Source organism: Anoplophora glabripennis, unplaced genomic scaffold, assembly GCF_000390285.2.
Source record: "Anoplophora glabripennis isolate ALB-LARVAE unplaced genomic scaffold, Agla_2.0 scaffold639, whole genome shotgun sequence".
NCBI lineage: Eukaryota > Metazoa > Arthropoda > Insecta > Coleoptera > Cerambycidae > Anoplophora > Anoplophora glabripennis.
In genome coordinates, this window is record NW_019416719.1 from 45,709 (window position 1) to 70,182 (window position 24,474).

At 32.9% G+C, this 24,474-nt stretch overlaps 2 protein-coding genes across 2 annotated transcripts in view; one reads left to right on the forward strand and one right to left on the reverse strand.

Moving 5' to 3' along the window:
• Positions 1 to 24,474, reverse strand: part of LOC108913726 (BAI1-associated protein 3) — a 133,581-nt gene that overhangs the window by 26,519 nt on the left and 82,588 nt on the right. The window contains exons 6-8 of the mRNA XM_023455293.1: positions 23,006 to 23,294; positions 13,803 to 14,004; positions 8,148 to 8,424 (exon numbers count right to left, since the gene is read on the reverse strand). Coding sequence (XP_023311061.1) covers positions 8,148 to 8,424; positions 13,803 to 14,004; positions 23,006 to 23,294 — 768 coding nt within the window. The remainder of the gene's footprint in view (positions 1 to 8,147; positions 8,425 to 13,802; positions 14,005 to 23,005; positions 23,295 to 24,474) is intronic.
• Positions 644 to 2,504, forward strand: LOC108913725. Its single transcript, XM_018719334.1, has 2 exons — positions 644 to 713; positions 909 to 2,504. The coding sequence occupies exon 2, from the start codon at positions 910 to 912 to the stop codon at positions 2,416 to 2,418; it is 1,509 nt and encodes a 502-aa protein (XP_018574850.1). The 5' UTR covers positions 644 to 713; position 909; the 3' UTR covers positions 2,419 to 2,504.

The following is a 24,474-nucleotide window of genomic DNA, read 5'->3' on the forward strand; positions in this document are numbered from 1 at the left end:
ACTCGAAAAAAGTCCTATCCGCTAGATTATTGTAAAATTGTCTAAAGGAACATAATACAAGACATCTCTCATCTCGCGAGTCAAAAAATTTTATTAGCTAACTTTTTTATTTAGACAAATAAGTGAGGAAAACAGTTTTTTCAGTTTGCAGGGTAAACCATCAATTTTAGGGAAAAGTGACTCACGGACAGCTCGTAGGGGATAAAATTATCTACAAAATGAGACCCGTTAAATTAAAATCGGTTAATAAACAAAAAAGTAATTGCAATTTTCTTGTCTTTTTGCAATAACTTTTTTGTTTATTAACCGATTTTAATTTAACCAGTCTCATTTTGTAGATAATTTTACTCCCTATAAGCTGTCTGAGAGTCACTTTTCGCTAAAATTGATGGTTTTCCCTGCAAAGTGAAAAAACTGTTTTCCTCACTTATTTGTTTAAATAGAAAAGTTAGCTAATAAAAGTTATTGACTCACGAGATGAGAGAGGTCTTGTATTATGTTCCTTTAGACAATTTTACAATAATCTCGCGGATAGGACTTTTTTCGAGTAAAAATTTAATTTGCTTGGTCTATAAGTGATATTATAAATAAATAATCTGTGGCATTTATTGCAGGAAAGTGATAAGTTATATACGATAAATGTCGTGGAAGCCGACTGAATGCCAGTTATTCTGCGACTTGTTGGTTAGTGAGTAAGATAGAGGATTTAAAAGGTAATATTTTCATATACCGAATCCTCGGTAGTTATATATATGATTAATGGAATATCGGTTTAATTGACCATTGGACAGTTTATTTATCATTTGGCAAATTTGCAATAATTTAACGACGTAAAATATTTTATTTATATGAAAAATCGGTTAGCAAATTTCGTGCTACAAACGGACTTAATTACTTTTTTATTTCAGAATGAACATTTTGATGCTGGTACTTCAGATGTTGCTGCAGGTTGTAGCTTATCCAGAAGCACCGTGTGAATTAAAAGGACCAACCCATTACGACATTTTCAGTACAATTGTGAAGATCCAGATCTATTACTGTTATTTCTACGTAAGGGATGATATTAAGTGTGAAGATAAATACGCTCAGACCGTAGTAAATTTAACAATCGATAATTATTGTATTACGAAAAGGAACTCAAATCTACATCCTCACAGTGGAAGAATACTCGATGCAAGTTCTGTACAAGAAAAAGTAGCCGTGTGTAAATCAGTGGCACAAGCAAATTTACTGGAAGACAGAGTGGTACTTTCAGGAAATAGAAAGTGTCAATATTCGAAAGGATATTGCGATTATCAAAATGATTACGTGGTATGGTTTCCAAATGAATGTCAAGATAGACGCTACATATTCAACGGATTCTTTGATGTATATACAGTAAAAGACAAGAAGTACATTCGCCACGAAAGTGCTAGTTTACAAATAACGGAAAATGTTGATTTATGCAATCAGCAGATGTCGAAAACTAATCACGAAGGAGTTGTCGTTATTCCCAGCGATTATAAAAACTTAACACAACCCGATGTCTTCCTACCAAACTACAAAAGTACATTAGACAGTGTTTGTAAAGTAACCACGAAAAATGACTTCACTAAATCTTGGTATATTTACAACTACGAAATTAACATTACAGTTTATCACTGCCATTTCGATGAGAACAGTTCTTGTGTGATGCCAAATAACGACATTTTAAATAGATGCAAGACTTTTTGCAGTACCGCTGCCTGTGAGGATGTTAAAGTATGCGAAAAATCCCTAAAAGTCGATTTAAAGGAAGACATCGTCAAAGGACTGTCATCAGCCTGCAAATACAGTGATGGTGAGTGTCCAAAGTCCAAAGCTTTTTGGTACAACAGTGTAAGCTGTGGCGATATAAAAAAATCGAAGGGAAGTTACATAGGAAACTGCAACGGTACGAATTGCGTAATTAAAGATTCAAATTCCAAGAAACTAATCTTAACAGGAGAGGGAGAACTGTGCGGTGAAAATATCTGGTTCACCGATAAAGACGGAATTGTTGCTTCTGAAAAAGAACTACAGTTCGTGTCAACGACCGCAGCGGGTGTATCGAAAAAATTATATTCCGCTGCAGAGGACTTTGACGGTATCAGAATGGTCGTGATTGAACAACGTAGAAACATTAACGATCTCAAAGCGTTATTAAACTATTTGCTGTTCTTCTTGCTCGTGTGCGTTCTGTGGTACATACTTAGCGTAATCGTAAACTGTTCTTCCCTAAGAACTGTAGGCAAGACAAGGGCTTCCAAGAACAAAACCTATCTCATGAATTGTGTATCTCAAAGTTTAACGAATCGCTACGTGTTTTTGGGTTCGAAGGAGAGTGAAAAAAATGGACCAGTGGTCATGTCTAAACTGCAAGAATCAGAGTTGTACGAATCTATCGAGGATAGGTTATAAATGCAGAGATTCTTATTGGAGAATTTTATAAATGTCTAAAATGTTCAGTTGTCTACTAGAAACAAAGTTTATAGATTTATAATTGCTAATATAGTAACCATTAACAGTATTCATAGCTTTGCCATTAATCAAGCACCCTGTAGAAGTTTACTGTAAAAAGAGGGGGTTAGTCATTGTGTGACTATTTTTTATATTGAAGTAAACGTATTTAACTACAACATGTGTAAATTTCAGACTTTAATTATTAATAAATGAGGACCTAGCGATTTTTTGAAAATAAAAAATCATGAAAAAATGTCAGCTTTCAAATGGCAATAATTCCATTCCGATTAAATTTCAGCGATAAGAAAAAGATTGACATTATTCGATCCGAAAAAAGAAGTAAAAATTGTCGGTATATTTTTCGCATATTGCCTGTTATTTTGCAATACGCTAACAAATTTGCACAGGAAAGTACAAGTCTTAGAGAAAATTTTAAGCTTTATCCAACAAAATTTGCTAAAAACCCAATAAAATTTATCCGTTTTACTGAAATTTAAATGCGACGAAACCGATCATTTTTAATTGCGGTATATCTAGGTTAGACACTGATAACGCATCCGCAACAGAACATAAGTTAGGCTTAACATAGGCGAGCGGTTCACCCCTAAAAAAAGGCATGAACCGACTAAATTTTTAAAACAAAAACCTACAGCATGAAACTTTTTTATTATATAAAGTGTATTTTTCTGATAATTTACATATTTTTTTTTTATATTTTTCGGCGTGGTCAGTTAATTGTTATAAACAAAAAAGTTGTAAAAAAAAATTACTCTNATATATTTTATTGGCTCGTTATTTCCATCAGCTGCTCGATTTTGTTTAGTAAAATAAAAACAGTTTTATTCTCTCATGTCAAGTGAATTATTATGTGAAAAATAATGTAGACTATAGGATTTAGTAGATATTTAGATACCTATCTTTCTACTAACTTACCTTGCAACCTTTAAGGATATATTTTATTTATTTAAATCGTTTTTTTATTTTTTGATAAGTGGATATAATAGCTATTTATGATATAATTTTGGATATATATTTTTCCTTTCATACCACCACAGCAATGGATCTTCATGTCTAACAACAACAACAACAATTTTTTTAGATTCAAAAGGTTCAAGAAAACATAAAATATACCTATATAACGGCCTTATGCTTATCTATAATGTAATATACTATTATATTTGATTTGTGTCAATTGTGTCAAATAAAATATTACTATTACTAAAGAACTGCTCTTTTTTGCGATGTATGCAAGTAACATCGAAAGGCAAACATCGATATTGGAATCGATGTTTCGAACTTTCTAACATCGATGACAATTGACAAACCATCGACAGAAAAACATCGATGCTTTCCAAACATCGGATATTATCGCCCAGCACTAATACCCCAGATTCTAATACAGTCCCACAACCAGAACCATTCAGTCAACGTCGGATCCAGAACGAAGCGACTGACCCGACGACCCGGGATCCGGATCATAGATTCGGCTCATTGAAGAGACCCGGATCCGGTGACCCGAATCCTAAAAATGACCCGTTTTGCCCTTCACTACTGATAACGCATCCGCAACAGAACATAAGTTAGGCTTAACATAGGCGAGCGGTCCACCCCTAAAAAAAAGGCATGAACCGACTAAATTTTTAAAACAAAAACCTACAGCATGAAACTATTTTATTATATAAAGTGTATTTTTCTGATAATTTACATATTTTTTTTTAAATATTTTTCGGCGTGGTCAGTCAATTTTTATAAACAAAAAAGTTGTAAAAAAAATTACTCACTGAATGGCTTTGAAAATTGTAAAATGGACCAAAATAAATACTCTTTGTTCTTTGACAAAAATTCGAAAAATGCTTGGTTTCCGAGATATTTACAATTTAATGTGAAAAAAGTGACGAAATCGATAAATTTTCGGAATTTTTTTTCTCAAAAACTACTGAACAAATTTGAATTCTAAAAAGAGCATAATAATCGAGATTTTCTACTTTAAGATATATTTTTTTTGGTATAGGTCAATCATTTTATTGAAGGTCTAAAGCGAGTAAAAAAAAGTCTTAAATAAAATTATGATAACGCTTCCAATTTAAATTAGATTATATTTACAATAAACTTTATGATTTTTTTAAATCGATATATGTTAACAGTACAAATGTTCAAAAGGTCATTTTGTTTGGTTTTGTAGCCGGAGTAAGGTTTTTGCAAGTAATTAGTAAAACTTAAATATTCGATTTTTGGTTTTATAAATGGCTAAAATTGACTTGAAGGTTATACCAAAACTAAACTAAATAAGCTTTTTAAATCGTAAAATTAACCTAATAATAATAATTGACCTAGCGGTTTCGAAAAATAAAAAAGTTATTGGATAATTTATTGTGTAGGATAATTATTTTATTTTTATTTTACAAAAATATTAAGAGGAATTTTATTATATGAATTTCTTTTTATTTAATTTTTAAATAATAAGTTTATTGTTATTTTCGACAAGTTCTTGAGTTGAAATAAACGTTTCATCATCAATTTCGGAGGAACATTCTGACATTCATCTGAGCACGCATAGACTGCACAGCATACCAGGTTCGATGACAAACAGTTACAATTTTTCGTAGAACATTTTCCACTACATGAACAAAAATATTTTTGAAGCATATCTAACGCAGTTTCTCCTTCGAAATAATTAAAATCCAAACAACCATTTTCGATTTTCCACAAATGTGTCAATAGATTTTAGAGTTACAATTTCACTATTTGTATACTGTTTTTTTTTTACTCGCTTTAGACCTTCAATAAAATAATTGACCTATACCAAAAGAATATATTTTAAAGTAGAAGATCTGCCGATTATTATGCTTTTTTAGAATTAAACTCTGTTCAGTAGTTTTTAAGAAAAAAATTCCGAAAGTTTCTCATTTCGTCACTTTTTTCACATTAAATTGTAAATATCTCGGGAACGAAGCATTTTTCGAATTTTTGTCAAAGAACAAATAGTGTTTATTTTGGTCCATTTTACAATATTAAAAAACTATTTTCAAAGCCATTCGGCGAGTAATTTTTTTTTACAACTTTTTTTGTTTATAAAAATTGACTAACCACACCGAAAAATATAAAAAAAAATATGTAAATTGTCAGAAAAATATACTTTATATAATAAAAAAGTTTCATGCTGTAGGTTTTTGTTTTAAAAAATTAGTCGGTTACCTTCATTTAGCGTCTTTTTAGGGGTGAACCGCTCGCCTATAAGGTGTGGCACTGACATTATAGAGGAAGTAGCCGGAAACCACAATTTGATATCTTTTGTTATTGTTTACATGCATTATATTATTAGATTTCCGCTATATACATACAGGGTGTCCCTGAAAAGGATGGACAACGCTTGACCACAGGTTCTTTGGATGAAAACAAGACTATTTAGCCTAACTTACCTATATACAAAAGTACACGCCTACTGAGATATAGCCTTCTAAATATAGAATAGATAACCTAGTTTTTTTCAAATAATTTGAAAACTGTTTTTCTTAGAAACTTCAAATTTGGTACACATATTTTTTTATATAAGGGCAATGTAAATATAGAGAATTGTGAGAACACATATACAGGATGTTCTCTTTCTAGTGCCTGTGCCCCACTGGTTATCCCGTAACTTTTTTGTATGTACGCCAATGACGACAGAATTTATATTTTCAAAAATAAGCACTATTTTAGAAGATTTTTTGCCTTTTACAAAATCTTGATATCGTTTATGGATTTCGAGTAAAATTGGCATTTTTTACACATTAAATAATATAAAATCAGTTTAAGATAAATAGAACATTCTAGTACGAGGTGCCATATAACAGAGAAACAAATTCATAACAATAATTAAAAGGTTCTGTGTCAAGCTAGCTGTGATTTAATTTTAGCTTACTTTGTTTTTTATTGCAATTTATACTTTTGCTGAACAAACTGATATGTTAGTAGTTTTGGGTTATTGTGAAGGAAATTGTTGTGCTACTGTTCGAACATATGCTGAAAGATTTCCTAATCGAAGAACTCCAAATCACAAAACATTTGCTAATGCGGAGAGACGCCTTCGGGAAACAGGACGTTTTTTACCTGTAACATTAAATCGTGGATAATGTACGGCCGGAATTATTCAGCTGGAGGAACAAATTTTGGAAAGGGTCGAAGAAATTCCTCAAGTAAATAAAAGGCGTTTAGCGGCAGAGGTTGGCTTTCAAAAAGTTCCTTTAATAGAGTATTAAAAGACCAGTTATTACAGGTTACAGGTATTACAGGGTACAGGTAGGTATTACAGGTTATTAAAGGTCTAACAGGTGGATAGGTAGAGGAAATAATGCCCCTTTAAAATGGCCACCTCGATCCCCGGACCTAAACCCATGTAATTATTTCATTTGGGGAGCGTTGAGGACCACAGTTTAAAATAACTTTTCAGTAAATACAGAAAACGAATATGGGAAAGAATACAACATGAAATTAATGTTATGAGAGGTAATGCACAATTATTGGATAATTTCTAATTTTCGAAGAACTAATGTTTGCGTTTAAGAACAAGAAAGTAACTTTGAGCATTTACTGTAATATTATTTTAATGTGATTACAAATATCAGTTTATTTAAAATGTTAATGTTGACTTTCTTACATTATTAGTTGATATTGTTTATTTAAAATATTAGTGTTGATTTTTATTTTATTGATTGATAATACTAATACCAAAAATGTGTAGTTATTTTTTTTAATGTGACGTTTTTTCATTATTATTCCCTGCTTTGAGGCTGCAGTTATAAATTATTTTTTATAAATCGGAATTTTTGCCTATATTTAATGTATAAAAAATGCGAATTTTACTCGAAATCCATAAACGATATCGAAATTTTGTAAGAGCAAAAAAATCTTCTAAAATAGTGCTTATTTTTAAAAATATAAATTCTGTCGTCATTGGCATACACACAAAAAAGTTACGGGATAGCCAGTGGCGCACAGGCACTAGAAATAGAACATCCTGTATATGTATTCTCTCCAAATTCTATATTTACCTTGCCCTTATATAAAAAAATAAGTGTACCAAATTTGAAGTTTCTAAGAAAAACAGTTTTCAAATTATTTGAAAAAAAAACTAGGTTATCTGTTCTATATTTAGAAGGCTATATCTCAGTAGGCGTGCACTTTTGTAACGAGCGTTCAAATAAAAACGTGGTCGAAGTTGGCTCTGACACATTGGACGTAGGGCGTAGCTTATAGCGACCAACTTAACCTCATTTCTCAACGAGCTGTATAGCAGCTGTCAGTTTCAATAACAAAGCGGCGATATAGCGCTTTGACAGTTCATTTGCTATACGCTACGCCCTACGTCCAAATTTTCAGAACCAACTTGACCACGTTTTTATTTGAACGCTCGTTATATAAATCAGTTAGGCTAAATAGTCTTGTTTTCATCCAAGGAACCTGTGGTCAATCGTTGTCCATCCTTTTCAGGGACACCCTGTATATTGAATTACGACACCCTTTACCACTCTACTTCGGATACAGGCCGATTCGCAAATTACAAATATATACAGGGTGTCCCTAAAAGGTCCGAACACGGCGATAACTTTTGAGGAGCGAGCCTTACCAGAGACCAGGTGTCTTCCGCCACCGAACGAAGAATACCCTTCCGGAACCATAGAAGCAAACCAACCGAAACGCGCACTTACCTTGGACGGCGTGCTGGTGCAGGATCGTGAGCGCCGGCCCTGGTAGGTCCCCGTTCCAAGTCCACGTCTCCCTGCCCCAATTCCTCAGCTCGTAATCAACGAAGGTGGCGTACAGGTTCTCGTGCTGCGTCAGTTCGGTCCAGTTGTCCTCCTCCGACACCCCCCGGTTCTCCCTCGTCGAGAGCCACATTTTCAACCGGATCCTGCCCTGGACGGAACTGCGCTGCGACCGGGCCTCCAGCTTGAACCAGCCCTCCAGCCCCGTGGACGGGATGTCCTGCAAATAAAAAGACATTTGTAAAACGCTTCGCCCTTTTGCGTCCCTGAAACGGGGCGAGAGGGTCGTTCGATTCGGGGTGTGACTCTCACATCCCGTTACGGAAGCGGAAGCTTACAAACGTATTAGCGGTTCCGCGTGCCTGAAATTTGAAACTGATGGTGTGAAAACTGTGAGCTCTATGATTCTGCGGCTTTAAATCTATAGATGTTTCGGAAGAACAATTACCAAATGACTAGAAATTAGATACTGAAAATAAATCAAGATTAATGTATACTCGACGCAAGATAAAGGTTTCCAACCTAAAAGGCATACTACTTTTAAAGGGGCGAGCCGGTGGACTATTAATAGGAATTTTGGGAGGCATCAATAATTAGGGGCGTGTCATATTTTTTTTTTTATCATCGTCTGGTAAGAATCTCAATTCAACCCACAAACCCATGCTCTAAGAGGCGAAAAGCAGGTGGATGCCCACCTTAACAGTTATGTTCCAACGTCAAATAAGTACTCGTAGATGAGTTGTTGAAGTAATTTCCATATAATGGTCTGACTGTAGAGCACGAAAGGTCATCGATGCAATTCACGAGGAAGTATTTTTAGCTTTATTTGTACTTCCGTGCCGAATTTAAATTAGTTGCTTTTCTGTCGAGTATAAATCGCTTGTAACCTCGCTCGTCTTTCGCGTCGTCGCGACGGTCGTACCTCTAAATTTTAATTCCTTCGGCTTTTTCTAAAAACGCCAAAGACAGACATTGTTTTAAACGTCCTTAAAGACAAATTCATTTCCGTAGAAGCTGAAATTTCTTAGTGTCGAAGGAATGAAAAATGTAGACGATTAAAAAATTCATCGCTAATGATTTTTTTTGAACTAAGTTCTAAAATAAAGCTTTTTTTATAATATATTTCACGTGAATATTCAATATTCGCAGCGCTAAAAATCCACGATAAAAGAGATGAATGGGAAATTAAAATTTAATGCAAACAATCCGAAACATCTCTGTACTTGACTTTATTTTTGGGTTAGGATGTCAATTTTACAAGGAAAATGAGATTAGCATAGAAAATCGATATTTTTCATGTTAGCCCACTATTTTTACGAAACTGGGGTGAGCCTTTTCAATAACATTCTAAGTAGGTATATGAGGACGCCAAGATGGTATTTTTAAAACTATATTTTCGTATTTTGGATGATTGCCTGAACAGCAATTTGCAATTTCTCTTTGAATCTGATTTGCGAAAAAGCAAGAACTATGAGAACCTAAACAATATTGTGCCCTATTTTACAAGCTTTTATTTAACTTGTATGTATGTTTGTTTGTTTGTATGTTTAGTTCAAATCTTACAACCCAAATTTAAACCACTTCCTCTAAACTTATTACGGCTTTCAAATTTTGCGTGCTTGTTCAGTTCTGATGACATTACACTAAAATGAGANCGTGAAATTAACAATACCCCGAGCATCTTAGAAAATGTCTTTAATTCTTTGAGGAACAGGTGTGAAAAGTGCTTGGAACAAGGAGGGGGACACTTTCAGCAGCTGCTTTAATTTATTGTTATAACAAGGAGGGGGACACTTTCCGCAGCTCCTTTAATTGTTTGTTATTGTTATCACGATTATTCTTTAAAATAAAGTTATATAGTCATTAACGTTATTGAAACTGACAGCTGCTATACAGCTCGTTGAGAAATGAGGTTAAGTTGGTCGCTATAAGCTACTCCCTACGTCCAATGTGTCAGAGCCAACTTCGACCACGTTTTTATTTGAACGCTCGTTATATGCATTATAAAAAGAGAATAGTATACAAGTTTTGAAATTATTTTGTCTTGCCACATTATTTTTCATGTCCCTGAGAAAATTAATATTTTGAAATAAGAATTTGTGTCATTCTGCAGAAAGTAGGTAGGTAGGTCAGGAAGGCAACAAAATAAAAACATATTGTAAACTACAGTTTTATTATAACTTATACAGTTTCGGAAGGAAAGGGAAATATTTTAAGGACGTGTTCTGGAAGTGAAGATAAGTAAATAAGTTCATGACATTATGGGTCCGGAAATGTTTCTCTTCTGAGATAGATGTCGAAAGAAATTTAAAATCCGTTTTTTTTTTAAATATCTTGAAAACGATTTCAGATATTACACTGCCACTGTACTATACACCAAAGCCCAGTGTAATATCTTAAATCGTTTTCGAAATATTTAGAAAAACAGGATTTTTTAAAATTTTACATCTATCAGAAAGGAAGCATTTCCGGGCGCATAATGTTATGAACTTATTTACTTATTTTGACACCATTTTATAAACAATGAAAAAACAAAACGAGTTATCACGGAAATATTATTTTTGGGGGTGAACATGAGGGTTAGTTTGCATCAGTTTTAGGCTGAAAGAAAAAAATATTAGTCGTTATTAATATGTATTTACCTTTTTGAGATTAACAATAGATATTGAGCATACAGTAATTTAAAGAAACACACGTTTGCTGACGCACCCGCATTGACAATAGCGAACGAAATAATCTCTCTTTGTCATAAGCATAGTTGTCCACAACTTCGGTACCATGAGTACGACAAAGCGAACGCGATTTTTTAACTTTGTCCTGCCAGTGTCGTAGGAACTAAATAAAATTCAAAATATAAAAAGGTAAATAAATTTGTATCTGTCTAAAAAAACAAACGTAAAAAAAATTCGAAGGCAACTTTTCATTATTTTAAATAATCAATCGAATAGTATAGAAAAAAAATTGTTTAAGTTTTGTTACATCATTAAAATTAACGATTAAAAATTTGAAATTGTTATAACTTTCTTATTAAAAATTATATCTATTTCTCTGAAAAGAACATTTTTTAGAGTAGATTGAAAAAAAATTACAAAATTCATTCATTTTTCTGCTTGTTATGATTTTTTAAATTTCTGAAATTTTCCCTTAACTCCCAGCCTCCCTAACTCTGTTAATTTTAATAGTACAAGAAAAAGTCAAGAGGCCATTTTTGTGTAGAATTGTATGCTTTACAACTTTTATAAGAAATGATGAGTAAAAACGGGACACGCCAAATATTACATTTATTAAATGGAACACGTGTATATTATTAAACATATGAATTTCTGAGAAAATTCTATATATGGCAATATAAACAGTTTAACATTTTAGTGCGTGGTTGCCAAGTTATGTAGAAAATTCTTCGAATTTTGGAAAAAACATAACCTCGAAGAAGTTGTATTAATTTTCAACTACTACCAATATATTTGACACAGTTATAGGCAAATGCTAGGCAAAGATTCCTATATTATCTAATATCGATATTTTATACAGGGCATTTTTTATAACGAAAAGAAATAATAATAAGAAAGTTCAAATTTGATTTTCTAAAAAATGGAACACCCTGTATTTTATTGTTCTATTTTATTCACATATCAACTTTTATTAAGTATGTTCTACACCTAAAGTTGTTAGTTTTTAAAATATAGCAACATTTCCGGAAAAACCTAATTTTTATTATTTTCGGTCGCTCGAAATGACTTAGAAAAAACTGTCACATTGTGTCGTAACTTGTCAGTTTATAATTTATCATTCCATTTTGAGTTAATTTTATTAGTTAATATTTATTTGTGGTACATATATTCTATAAAATAATAAAAATGAACTTTTTTCAGAAATGTTGCCATATCTTAAAAACTAACAATTTTAGATGTAGAACATGCTTAATAAAAGTTGAAGTGACCGATATGTGAATAAAATACAGGGTGTTCCATTCGAAAAATTTTAGAAAATCAAGTTTAAACTTTCTAAAAATGATCGTAATATAAAAAATGCCCTGTATAAAATATCGATATTAGCTAATATACGAGCCTTTGTCTAACATTTGCCTATAACTCTTTCTAATTATTTTGTTTCAAGTGTTAGTAACTGAAAGTTAATACAACTTCTTCGAGTTCATGTTGTTTTCTAAAATTCGAAGAGTTTTCTACATAACTTGGCAACCTCGCACTAAAATGCTAAACTATTTATATTGTCATATATAAAATTTTCCCGGAAATCCACATGTTTACAAATATACAGGGTGTTTCATTTAAAAAATGTAATATTTGGCGTGTCCCGTTTTTATTCATCACCCTGTATGTATCAAATTAATTTTGTAGTATAGGTCTCTTGATTCTGTATAACTTTTATATAAACTTTTTTTCTGTATTATGAATAACAAGGGAGTTATTTTACTTTCTTATATTAATGGACCACCCTGTATATAGTACAACTTTTATTTGAAATTTGAAATAACTCAATCCTGAAGAATTGGGTTATTTTTTTTTACTTTTCATGGATTTTAAAAGGAGGTGCATATTTCGAATAAAATATTGTTAAATACCTAATTTTAAAGATATTTTAAATTTTTTTATTTGAAAAGTTACTCACAATTTCACTTTTTTTCTTTAATATTAAATAATAAGAATTAAATGCACTTGTCGAATTTGCAAATTGCTGAGGGAATACTTGTATTTTGGGATACTTACAAATATCTTCGAAAGCGTTTTATTTTTTGAAAACAGTAAAAAGTCAAATTAAAATAGTCACACCCTCACGCCTACGAAAAATATAAAAATACATCATCTAAAGCAAATTGAGAATTGAGACGCAAAAAATATGCCCAGAATCTAAAATTGTTCTAGAAACTATATAAAATTCATTACAAAATTTAAATTCTTTCGCGAAGAAATATTCCTGCTTTAAGATTTACATTGAAGGCGTAGAATGAAGCCAGCAAATATAACTATTTCACAAAGTCACCTCATACCGGGCCGTCGAATAGTTAAAAATCCCTTGTACCTTGTAAAACACCGAAATTCTTTCAATTTTATATTAATATTTACAAGAAGGGCCTACAGGACAGGGTATCCAGATTAAACACTTCTAAAAATCTCTTAAAAACACAGAAAGAAGGCTGGAAACTGAGTGTTATTCTGTATCCCTCTTAAAAAAAGCGAGCTAGCACGTAAAGATGCGTCTAACATATCGTAAATATTTATGAAATGCGACACCGGGACTGAGAGGTGGCTGAACAGTATTGGTGGAATTAATTTAACAACCGTTCTCTCATTAGCGAGCCGCTTTTGTGGGGGGGTATCGTTATTAGATGAGGAGTAGAGAACGGCACAATGTATACTTTGGGAAACATGTCAAACGTAATGGTCTGTTATTGTTCTCCACTAACTACACTGGGGAAACACCGGCTTAATAATGACAGTACTATAATGGAGTTATTTGGAGTACATTAGAATTGCTGTGGGGTAATTGTTAAATCCGTGCTGTCAAATTGTCCGTCATTTTTTAGCCTCAATCAGAATCACTGAAAACAAAGTTCCTCTCGACAGTAAGATGACCTACCTGAAGCGGTATCGTAACGCATCCTAGGAAATCGTCTTGAGAACTCTGCCTGGCCGATTGGCAAACCTGCTTGAAGAACCTCCCGAGTCCTCGGACGCCCCGGACCTCGTTCAATTTGCTCACCGCCTCAAGAACGGAACTTTCGTCGTCGTGGTCCCATATGTCGAGATGCAGGGAGTCGCTGTTTATGTCGTCTATGTCGCTGGAAAGAAAATGTTTTAATTACTGTCCTGTCACGAGAAATCGAAAAGTATATATTTCTTACAACGTCTGTGACTATTCGTTATGTTTTCGAGATAAACATCGTTCATATGGAAGCCTAAATAAACCAAAAAATTCTGGCAACTTAAATAAATAATATAACTAATATATCACATGCGTGAAGCTAGAAGCTAGTTTGTAAAAAGCGAAATTTACACACATCTTTTTATTAAAGAGTAAAGTCTTGTTTATCTTTTTGTGAATGTTAGATTTTCTTCAAAGCAAAAGTGTATAGAGAATATGATAATTTCTGTTTACTTAAGTGCTCAGATATCACTGTAATGGAAAGCAGAAAATGTGAGGAAAGTTAATTCCTTTTTTAATGCCGTTCATAAATTTCCGTTCACAAAACGTGTACAAAATCCAATAAGCTCGGGCTGACTCTACAGACTTAATAGGTACAGTACCGACACAATTGCCGCGTTCCCATCAATCATCCCTGAATAATATTCAAATTTTATTTGGGTTTTAAAGTGAGTCGTGCTCGATTAATGATGTTAGGCATTACCGGAAGTTGGTTGTCCCTCTGGACATGGCCTTATTTGCTGGTAAGCCGACCTGCCAATACGTGAGCACGTTTTAGCTTTTATCAAACACTCGCTACTTGATATTTTCTCAAAACTGCCGACCCGATTCGTAGAAATATATCATTGCGAGAGAAAAAGGGAGAAAAAATAACGCGCACAATTTTTATATAAGTCACGCTGAAGGGGATTTGAAAACTTTTAATGAAAAATTAAACTTCTAAATTAGGAGTAAAATTTATGCCTCCGAAAATCCGTTCTTTTCGTTTCTTAACGATTACAAGAAGACATATTTGCTTGGCAAATAGTAACAATTTATTTCTGATATAAGTTTATGGGACATATTGTATAAACCATAGAATCTGTACCAGAGAAGTTACCTTCATTTAGTACAAAGACTGACCATCTGTATTTGTTATTCCTATGTTTAAAGACCAACGAAATTTTTCAATAACGTCAGGAGTCCCTCAGGGTTCAAACCTTAGACCTTCTATCTGTTACCGACATTTATCAATAGCCCAGTTACTGTAGCTGAAAATATAGTAATACCTCTGAATTTTTTATAACTGCATCGATTTTTTTCAAAATTTAGAATTAGACTCTTCTTACCCCCCCCACTTCAAACCTTATATATGCGCTAGGTGTGCTTTTTGTGCTTAAAGGGTGAAAAACCACCCCTTATTGGAAACAAATAGAAAATATACAAATTTAAGCATTTTATGTAATCAAATCTTTTTTATTTATGTAGTATGAGTAATTTCATGTACTATCTAACATGAAACTTAATGTATCCCAAACTTTCAACCCGGAAAAACCTTTAAAAACCACCCCTTTGGATGAAAATAATATAAATTTTTTTTTTTCAACTTGAAACGTTTTAATCATGCATTTTTATCAAATTAAAATTGATTTCTTGACTAAAAAATCTTTTTTATCGGTTGCAACTTTTCAACCCTTGAAAAATACCCCTTTCGAAAATAAAGTGAAAAAATATTATTGAAAGAGTAGAAACATTTTAAATGTGCATTGGTATTAAATAAACATTTATCCCCTTATTATAATATAGTATAGTACTGGTTTATTCGAATATTCACATACTAAGTAGCTACGTATATATACAAAAAAGATCTAAACGCTTCAATATTCTTGTTTGACCTAAATTTTCCTAAAATTATCACCTATGCACATGTTTATTTTTTTGACGATAACTTTCTTACTTTTTAAGATTTTTAATCGCACAAAGGCTCATTTTGCAGGGAATTGTAAGGGCTACGTGAACTGTTGAGTTTTTAAGCCCTTCATTTTTAAGTTTGAAGGGTTTAAACGGCTCGAAAAGGGTGGTTCTCTCATTCGTATGATAATTTAAAATGGCGATATCTCGATTAATATTAATTTTAGAGGAATTAAAAAAATAATGCAAAATCTTCAGCAAAAATAAAGCTAAATATTTTTACTCTTGTATTTTTTTCGTACACCCTTTAATTTTTAAGTTAGAGTAAAAATCGAATTTTTTCAAAAATTTGAAAAATTAACATTTTCAAAAATTAAGATTTTTTTCGAAATCATGCTTTGTAAGTGAGCCAAAGACCCAGAACATATTCTTAGAACATAAATGAAGAAATTTATAAATGGATTGCATTTAATTTTAATTCTGTCGTCAAAGGCACTAATTTCTTTATAAATATTTTTCTTAAAAAAAATTAGACTACCATGTGATTTCGATCATATTTCCGTTAATTTTGATTCTAAAGACTTTTAAAACAGCTCATTTTAAATGTTTTTCAAAGTACGTTAAAAACGGTGCAAATAGTTTTTTTCCTAATATTTATGGTTTTGGCATTATTTAACGTTAACTGGTTCCAATTTAGTTTTTACCTAACATATAATAATGTTTAAAAATCCTCGGTTTATATTGCAATTAGAGAAAAACAAAATAGTGCCATTAGATTTGTTTTTTATTGCCTTTCTTTCTGTTCATTACAACTTTTTCGTTAAATCCAATAGTTTCAGAGTTATTTGCAAATAACTGTCCGAAAACAAGCACTTTTTCAATAAAAAATCAACATTTTCAATGACGAGTTACTCGGAAAGTATTGGATTATCCAAAAAACTTTATATAACATTTATTACTTAAAATTGACTCCTCTATCGATTCCTGTGGTTATTTTGAGCGTAAAAATTTCCACCCCCCAAGAAGCGGTGGGAACCACCCCCAGGGCAAAAGCACACTTCGGCACTATATAAGTTTTGTTCCTTGGGGCATTCCCCACATTCAGTCAAAATTTCACGTCAACCGGTTCAGTTATAAAGAATTCGGAGGTAAAAACCCTGAGTAACTGGACTACAAGAGTTGATTGTAATAGCTATTAATTACTGATGATATGAAACGTTATTATTACGTTATATTATAGGTTGTGACAGTTTAATGTTACAAAAGTCATTAATCAATTTATAAAGCTGGTGTTTAAAAATATACTCCATATTCTCTTCTTTTGGAATATGTTAAATTGAACTAAGTTTGAGTGTCTGATGTTCTTTTTTTGTTTTGCAAACTACTAAAGTTCGAGAAGTAAGAGGCTTATAAATAACTTCCCCGTGGATGTTACAATTTATAATTGAATTTGCATATACTTAGCACGGTTGGATGATCAATACCCTAATTGAAAATAAACTTTAATTGCCTCAGGCAGTCGGTTTTCCTCGAATAACTACAATGCTGCCTTTAACGAAAGTTCATTTAGTATTTCCGCTTCGGGAAATAATTTGAAACGTTGTTGAAAAATGGCGCTAGACAAAAAATTCAGAAAAATCTCTCACTCCAGATTTATGGCAGTGTCAAGGATACATTTCCATTCAAATACTCGGCACCGACTGCCCCGACATTCCGTATAAATTCTATTTATCGTAATTGCATTTCGAAGCCGCTGTTTCCCAGGGGTATACATAAGGCCAGCACCGAGTTTGACCCGTGGAAATACTGGCTTAGTAAATTTTAATTATTTTCTAATGAAGAGGTATGATTAAAGCTACTTCCGCTAAATTGAGTCGGATACTGAAGGGTATCCGTACGCCCGATTAACTTTTCTGACGCACTGTTCAGGTAAATTATGAGGGACTGCGATTCGGTTGTATGTTTGATCCTTACCACTGCCATATTGATGGCCAATGGTCCGCTACAGGCTACAGGGCCATGAAATGTTGCCAGTATTGAAAAATAATGGTGATGGAGGCGGCTCGATTAATGTTTTTGGGTGGAGATACTTGTAAAATACCGAATGATAATACCAATATTTAGCTTTAAAGACACATTTGATGATATTTCCAATGTAATATTCCTGAGAATGGAAGAAAACCGTAAATATCTGAGAAAATCGAATACAATAGGTATATACCATACTAGCTATGTCGTACCCGTAATAGCATAATATTCCATAATAGAATAAATAAATAATAATTTATTGTCATGATCTAAGTCAAGCAGAAATTAGCAACGCCGTACGACGGAATCAATGTCCGTGGCATAACAGAAATGTCGTGTTTCGTAGAGAACGTAGTTTATATTCCTAATTCTGGTCTCCAGATAGATAAACAATTGAATAAATTAAAGTAAGGGGGAGAAATAGTCTAATGAAAACGCGGGGCGACTAATTTACGCAATAATTTGAGTTCTTCTTTTGTTAATGGAATATCAGTCACGACACCAAGTCACGCGATTGTAATTGATTCTACGTCTTTAGAGTTTCGTGCCGCTGGATATTCTCAAAAGAAATGGTAAAATGGTTTTTGGTAATAATTTAAACAGTGGGGGCTCTCAGGGACGAAGATAATTTAGAAAAAAATATATAGAATAGAATAGAATAGAAATTTATTTATACTAGGGACAAATACACATTTGTCTATAGACCGATCAAAATAACTCAGGGGAAAAAAAAGAAAATTGTTACCTGAACTTGTGGAAATGGTAAAGGGGCTTATGATAAACGAAAAAAAAATAAATGCGTGAGCAGGGCCGGCGGAGTATTGATTTGGGGGGTTGAAAAGTTATGAAAAATTGAATCATTAGGATTTCTGGAGAAAGTTGACATCAAACAAAAAAGTATCTAATACAAAAGTTGTAGTTCATGCAAAAATCTACAACTTTTGTAGCGGTCACTTTTTAACATAACCTCAAAATTTCCGAGAAAAATGCAAAAAAACAGCTTTTTTTCTGATTTTTCGTTTTTTATTTCTCATTTCCGCAAAAATTATTTAATTTTGACGAAACTTGGTGAAAGTATACCTTTCTCTACCTTAAGTAACCTCAAATTTTTTTAGATAAAAAAATTTTTTTTCTACCTGAAACACTTTTTTTAAAGAAAAATTCTACTTAAAAAAATTACCGTACAGAATTCTGCCGGTAATAATTTTTTTCGTTTTGACATATACTTATTGGTGAAATAAAAAAAATTGTAATCACAGCTCAAAAACATGCTCAAAATGCAAAAAAGTAAAAAATGACTTGCAACTATGAATTTTTCAGTTATTGTTCGCTCTATACAATGGCGTCAACATTTTTGCAATCCGACCTTTCGTCTTCGAGGGGCCATCATCGGGTTAATTTTTTTACATACGTCGCTGCTGTTTTTATGACAAAATCTAGTCATTTTTAATTTTGAATTAGAGGATATTACTATTGTAATCGCTTAAAAAGTTTTTAGCTTGTTTTAGCTATAATTTAAAATTTTTCCTGAGTACGGCTCTGAACGCTTTCAAAATATCTATTGGATGAAGTCATAACAGTATAAAAGTCAATACCGTACAAAATATCCAACAATTTTTTACCACTGTTAGCAATACTAATTAGAAATAATAAAATATTTCATAAATTCGTATTATTTTTTTATTAGGTACAACTTTTTAAATTATGGATTAAAAAAATTGTTGGATATTTTGTTCTGTATTGACTTTTATTCTCTCCACTCTCTCTCTCCTCCAATAGATACAGGTATTTTGAAAGCGTTCAGAGCCGTACTCAGGAAAAATTTTTAATGATAGCTAAAAACCTTTTTAAGCTTTTTACAATAGTAATATCATCTAATACAGAATTAAAAATGACTAGATTTTGTCATAAAAATAGCGGCGATATATTTAAAAAAAATTAATCTGATGATGGCCCGTCGAAGACGAAACGTGGGATTGCAAAAATGTTAACACCATTGGATAGAATGAAAAAAGTGGCATTGTAAATATGCAATTTATTTTAAAATTCGTTTTCAAATAAAGCCAAAGAAAAAAAAATTAAACGATTTTGCAAAATTTCGGATTTTCGAATTTCGCGTCAATAGTAGACTTTGCAGTTAATACTTTATATTGCCAAAATCTCAAATCATCCTGAGATAATTGATCATTTGTGCATTTGTAATTCTACAGTTTATAGCAATCACATACTTCTATCCTATACTGATCATTACCTATAGTTTCAATGGATGACCTTGTTTCCAAAAAGGGGGGGCGAGACGTACTCCGTGTGTTTTGCGCATGTTCCATAATTAGGCGCGGTTGCATTCAAATTGAAAAGATTGTCACGGCATGCTCTGTACTATAGCCGATTATATACATATAAGATATTAAAATAAATAACGTAAGTATCTGCATAACCTATTTAATATTTTGCAGGCTCAAATACAATAAAACAGAATACAAATTTATATGCTTTTAAAACTATATACATATGCATGTTCGTAATTTTGGACATTTTTTAAATGACTGGTTTATTTATTAAACAAGACTTAGTATTTCAAAAAATCGCCACTATTCGCTCAAGCCGGGCACAACTGACAATCTTTTTTTTATAAAAAAAGTTCATTATATAATTATTTATTATAATGGTTTCTGCAGTTTATTTGATAATATAAAAAAAACATGCTATAAAATATCTGTAAGAGACCAATCCGATAATAATGTCCACGATTAAGGTGGCCATATCCCTGGCCGAGAAATGGTGAAATTTCTGGCATATTTAGGTACTGAAATCTTGAAAAGTAAAACGTGTAGAACAAAAGTAAGCACAAAAATAAAATCCTTGATGTTTTATTTATTCATTGTTACCATTTAAATTTACCCAAATAAAATAATAACAAAAAAAAGCGTTTGTAAAACATGCGTTTTCTGTTTATCCTAACCCCACATTTTAAGAATTATTTTCACGTACTTATAAATAAAAGTAAACAATTTTATATGTAGGACTAAGGAAGTAAATGTAAGAATATTTACATGTGGAGTTATATATAAAAAAGGTAGTATTTTCGTAGATTTCAGTACCTAAAATCTTGATGGTTTGATTGTTTCTTGCACCTGTTTATTCGTTTTACTGCGGCGTCTTTGAAAATACTCAGGTGGCATGACATAACATTCCTATTATTTGATAAACTTTAGATTATTCAGTTATTAAATGTTTGAAATTATTTGTCTTTGCGGAAAACACTATTTAAAGGCCCTTAAGGAAGGCTCTTATCGAGTATAATTTTGAAACATTTTTACTAAATATCAACACAAGACAAATTAATAGAAGAATTAGTGCAGGTTTAAACAGATTATGAAATAAAACTCAAAAGATACATTTATTTATTTATTTATTAAAATATACACTATACCATAACAGTTTCACCAAAGCACTAGCGCAACACAAAACAAAATGAGAAATTGAGAATATTTTTTAGGTTAGCTCGGTTTGGCTTTTTACCGCTCGGCGCTCACCGTTCTTGGTTCCTTTCAACCAATCAAAACCCGTAAAGGAAACGCATGCGTATGAATACACTCGTACGTCGACCCACTTTTCGGCTTCAAGTCAATTGCAAAATGATCAGTATAGGATAGAAGTATGTGATAGCAATACTGTACAAAAATAAAGTTTTGGGTAAAACAATGAAATTTTTTATTTTTTTCCGTAGAATTGAATGGTGTAATCAGTTTTTGAATGTTTTTTAATTTAAACAAATTATCAAACTGAAAAATTCATTCAAGTAATTTTTTATTTTTTTGCATTTTTGAGCATGTTTTTGAAATGTTATTACAGATTTTTTTATTTCACCAAAAAGTATAGATATGCCAAAACGAAAAAAATATTACCGGCAGAACCCTGTACGATTATTTTTCTAAGTAGAATTTTTCTTTGAAAAAAAAGTGTTTCAGGCCGAAAAAAATTAATATCTCGGAAACTTCTTGATTTTTATATCTAAAAAAATTTGAGGTTATTTAAGACAGAGGAAGGTATATTTTCACCAAGTTTCGTCAAAATTAAATTATTTTTGCGGAAATGAGAAATAAAAAACGAAAAATCAGAAAAAAACCTGTTTTTTGCATTTTTCTCGGAAATTTTGAGGTTATGTTAAAAAATGACCTCTACAAAAATTATAGATTTTTGCATGATCTACAACTTTTGTATTGGACACTTTTTTGTTTGACATCAACTTTCGCCAGAAATCCCAATGATACAATTTTTCATAACTTTTCAACGCCCCAAATCAACCCTCCGCCGCCCCTGCTCACGCATTTATTTTTTTTAGGTTTATTATATTTACCATTTCCACTTACAAAAGTCCAGGTAACGATTTTTTTTTGTCCAAGTGTAATTTGGTTGGACTAATAGTGCAAGTCAAAAAGCAAACAATGTATACAAATCTAAAAATTAACTAACATCTAAAATTAGCGTTTAGTAATTAAACAATTAGTTGCAAAAAAAAAAAATTCATAAATCTTTCATTTGCAGATCATTTATATTTAAATTTCTGGGAAAACGTATAAAGTTGTTCGGGTGATGACCGAACAATTGACTGCCGGGATCAGGGAGCGAAGTAAATTTATATTTTCGACCGGAATGTTTACACGCCGGAGGCGAGCAGCGAGGACTCAATGTTTCAAGGAAATATTACACACGGAAAGGATAGGCCGAATATAAATGGGACTCATCAGCCTCGCGTTGTTCGCAGCTGTCGCAATTCGATATCCGCAAAATGCGACTTAAAAACACCCACGATCTATATTACCGCGGACGGCTCGGCAGGAATTACTACCATTTTTCCGTTTTATAGGCCGACCTGAAAAATAATTGGTCTAAAAAATAACGAGGGGAGGCATATATAAAGCGGGAAACTATACGGAATACGAATTCCCCCGGAATTAATCCCTGGCGAGATATTCGACAGCGCTGTTTTATTAAAAACGCCGGTAGGTTTTGTCCAACTTGTTTTTTATCTGTCGATATCGAGGCGGCGAGAATCGTTAAACTGTAACGTAAACAACTGTCAATTATCTTACAAAATTTTCATAATTCCCTTGCCCAGACCAGGACTTTTAATTTTTTTGTTGGCAACCGTTCCATTTACAAAAAAGAAATAGATCTACTCATCTACACCGACTGAAGAGCGTCTTAATACTTACAACCTGAACTTCTCGTTCCACTTGGGGTTGAGCGTGTGCGGCTTGACGGAGGTGGCGCGTATGAACTTGGCTGGCAGGGCGCCCCCCAGGCTGTCGCGTTGCTCCCTCACGCGCCCGTCCTTCCTCTTGAAGCTCAGCTTGAAGCTGTGGTGTTTCCTCAGCTTCTCGTGGTTGCCCTGTCCTTCGGGTAAGCAAGCGTCGGACAGGGTGCGGTTGGGGGTGAGCGGCTGAGGGGACGACGGCGCCGCCATGGGCTGGATGCCCAGCATGCAGTAGGGGTCGCTAAATCCTGCAAAGAGGAGGATCATTTCTATAAAGGGTGATATACCCGCATAAATCGCGACATCTAGTGGTAGCGTTGCTGATATTGTTATTTTTATAACGAGCGTTCAAACAAAAACGTGATCAAGTTGGTTCTGAAAATTTGGACGTAGGGCGTAGCGTATAGCAAATGAACTTAAACGTCATCTGTCAAAGCGCTATATCGCCGCTATCAATTTGAATATTTTCGTTTTAAAAAGCGTTTAAAATGGTGTTTTCTCAAGAACAAAAAGTGTTTATCATAGAGTCCTACTTTAGAAATGGACGCAAGATTGATGGAATATGGAAGTATTCTATTGAGGAATGTTTCATAGAATTTCAAAATCAATTTCCCTGCGTTGTTGAGTACAAAATTTTTCAAAGTGCAGTTCAGCGTTGTATTAATGTTTTTCGTGAAACGGGCAGTGTAACAAGAAAAGAAGGAAGCGTCCGGCCTAAAAAGCGGACTGAAGAATTAAAAGAAAATGTCCAACAAATAATGGAAAATGTGCCAAGAACTTCTGTACGTGTTTTATCACAAATGGTGGGAGTATCAGTCGGTACCTGCCACACAGTGTTAAAAAAAGTTTTGCGTTTGTTCTCCTATCGTTTAACTTGTCAGCAAGAACTTCATGAAGTTGATTTTCCGCGACGGGCTGTATTTTGTGAATGGTTTTTAAACAACTACGGTGAACTTCATAATATCACCTTTTTTTCTGATGAAGCCTGGTTTCATTTAAGTGGTTACGTAAACTCACAGAATATGAGAATGTGGTCTTCTGAAAAACCAGATAACTTTTTTGTCGAGGGCCCTCTACACGCTCAAAAAATTGGAGTTTGGTGTGCTCTCAATCGAAGGAGGATTTATGGACCTATTATTTCTAATGGTACTCTTACTGCGCAAAGGTATAGAGAAGAAATTATCGCTCCTTTTGTTAACCAGCTGGAAGAAAACGAAATTACAAACTTTTACTTTCAACAAGATGGGGCAAGGGCACATACGGCAGGCGAGACGATGAATATATTGCGGGAAGTTTTCCAAAATCGACTAATAAGTCTCAATGCTGAACATGAATTTCCACCGAGGTCATGTGATATTACGCCGTCTGATTTATTTTTGTGGCCTTACCTTAAAAACACTATTTTTGAACTGCCTATTTCTGATTTAA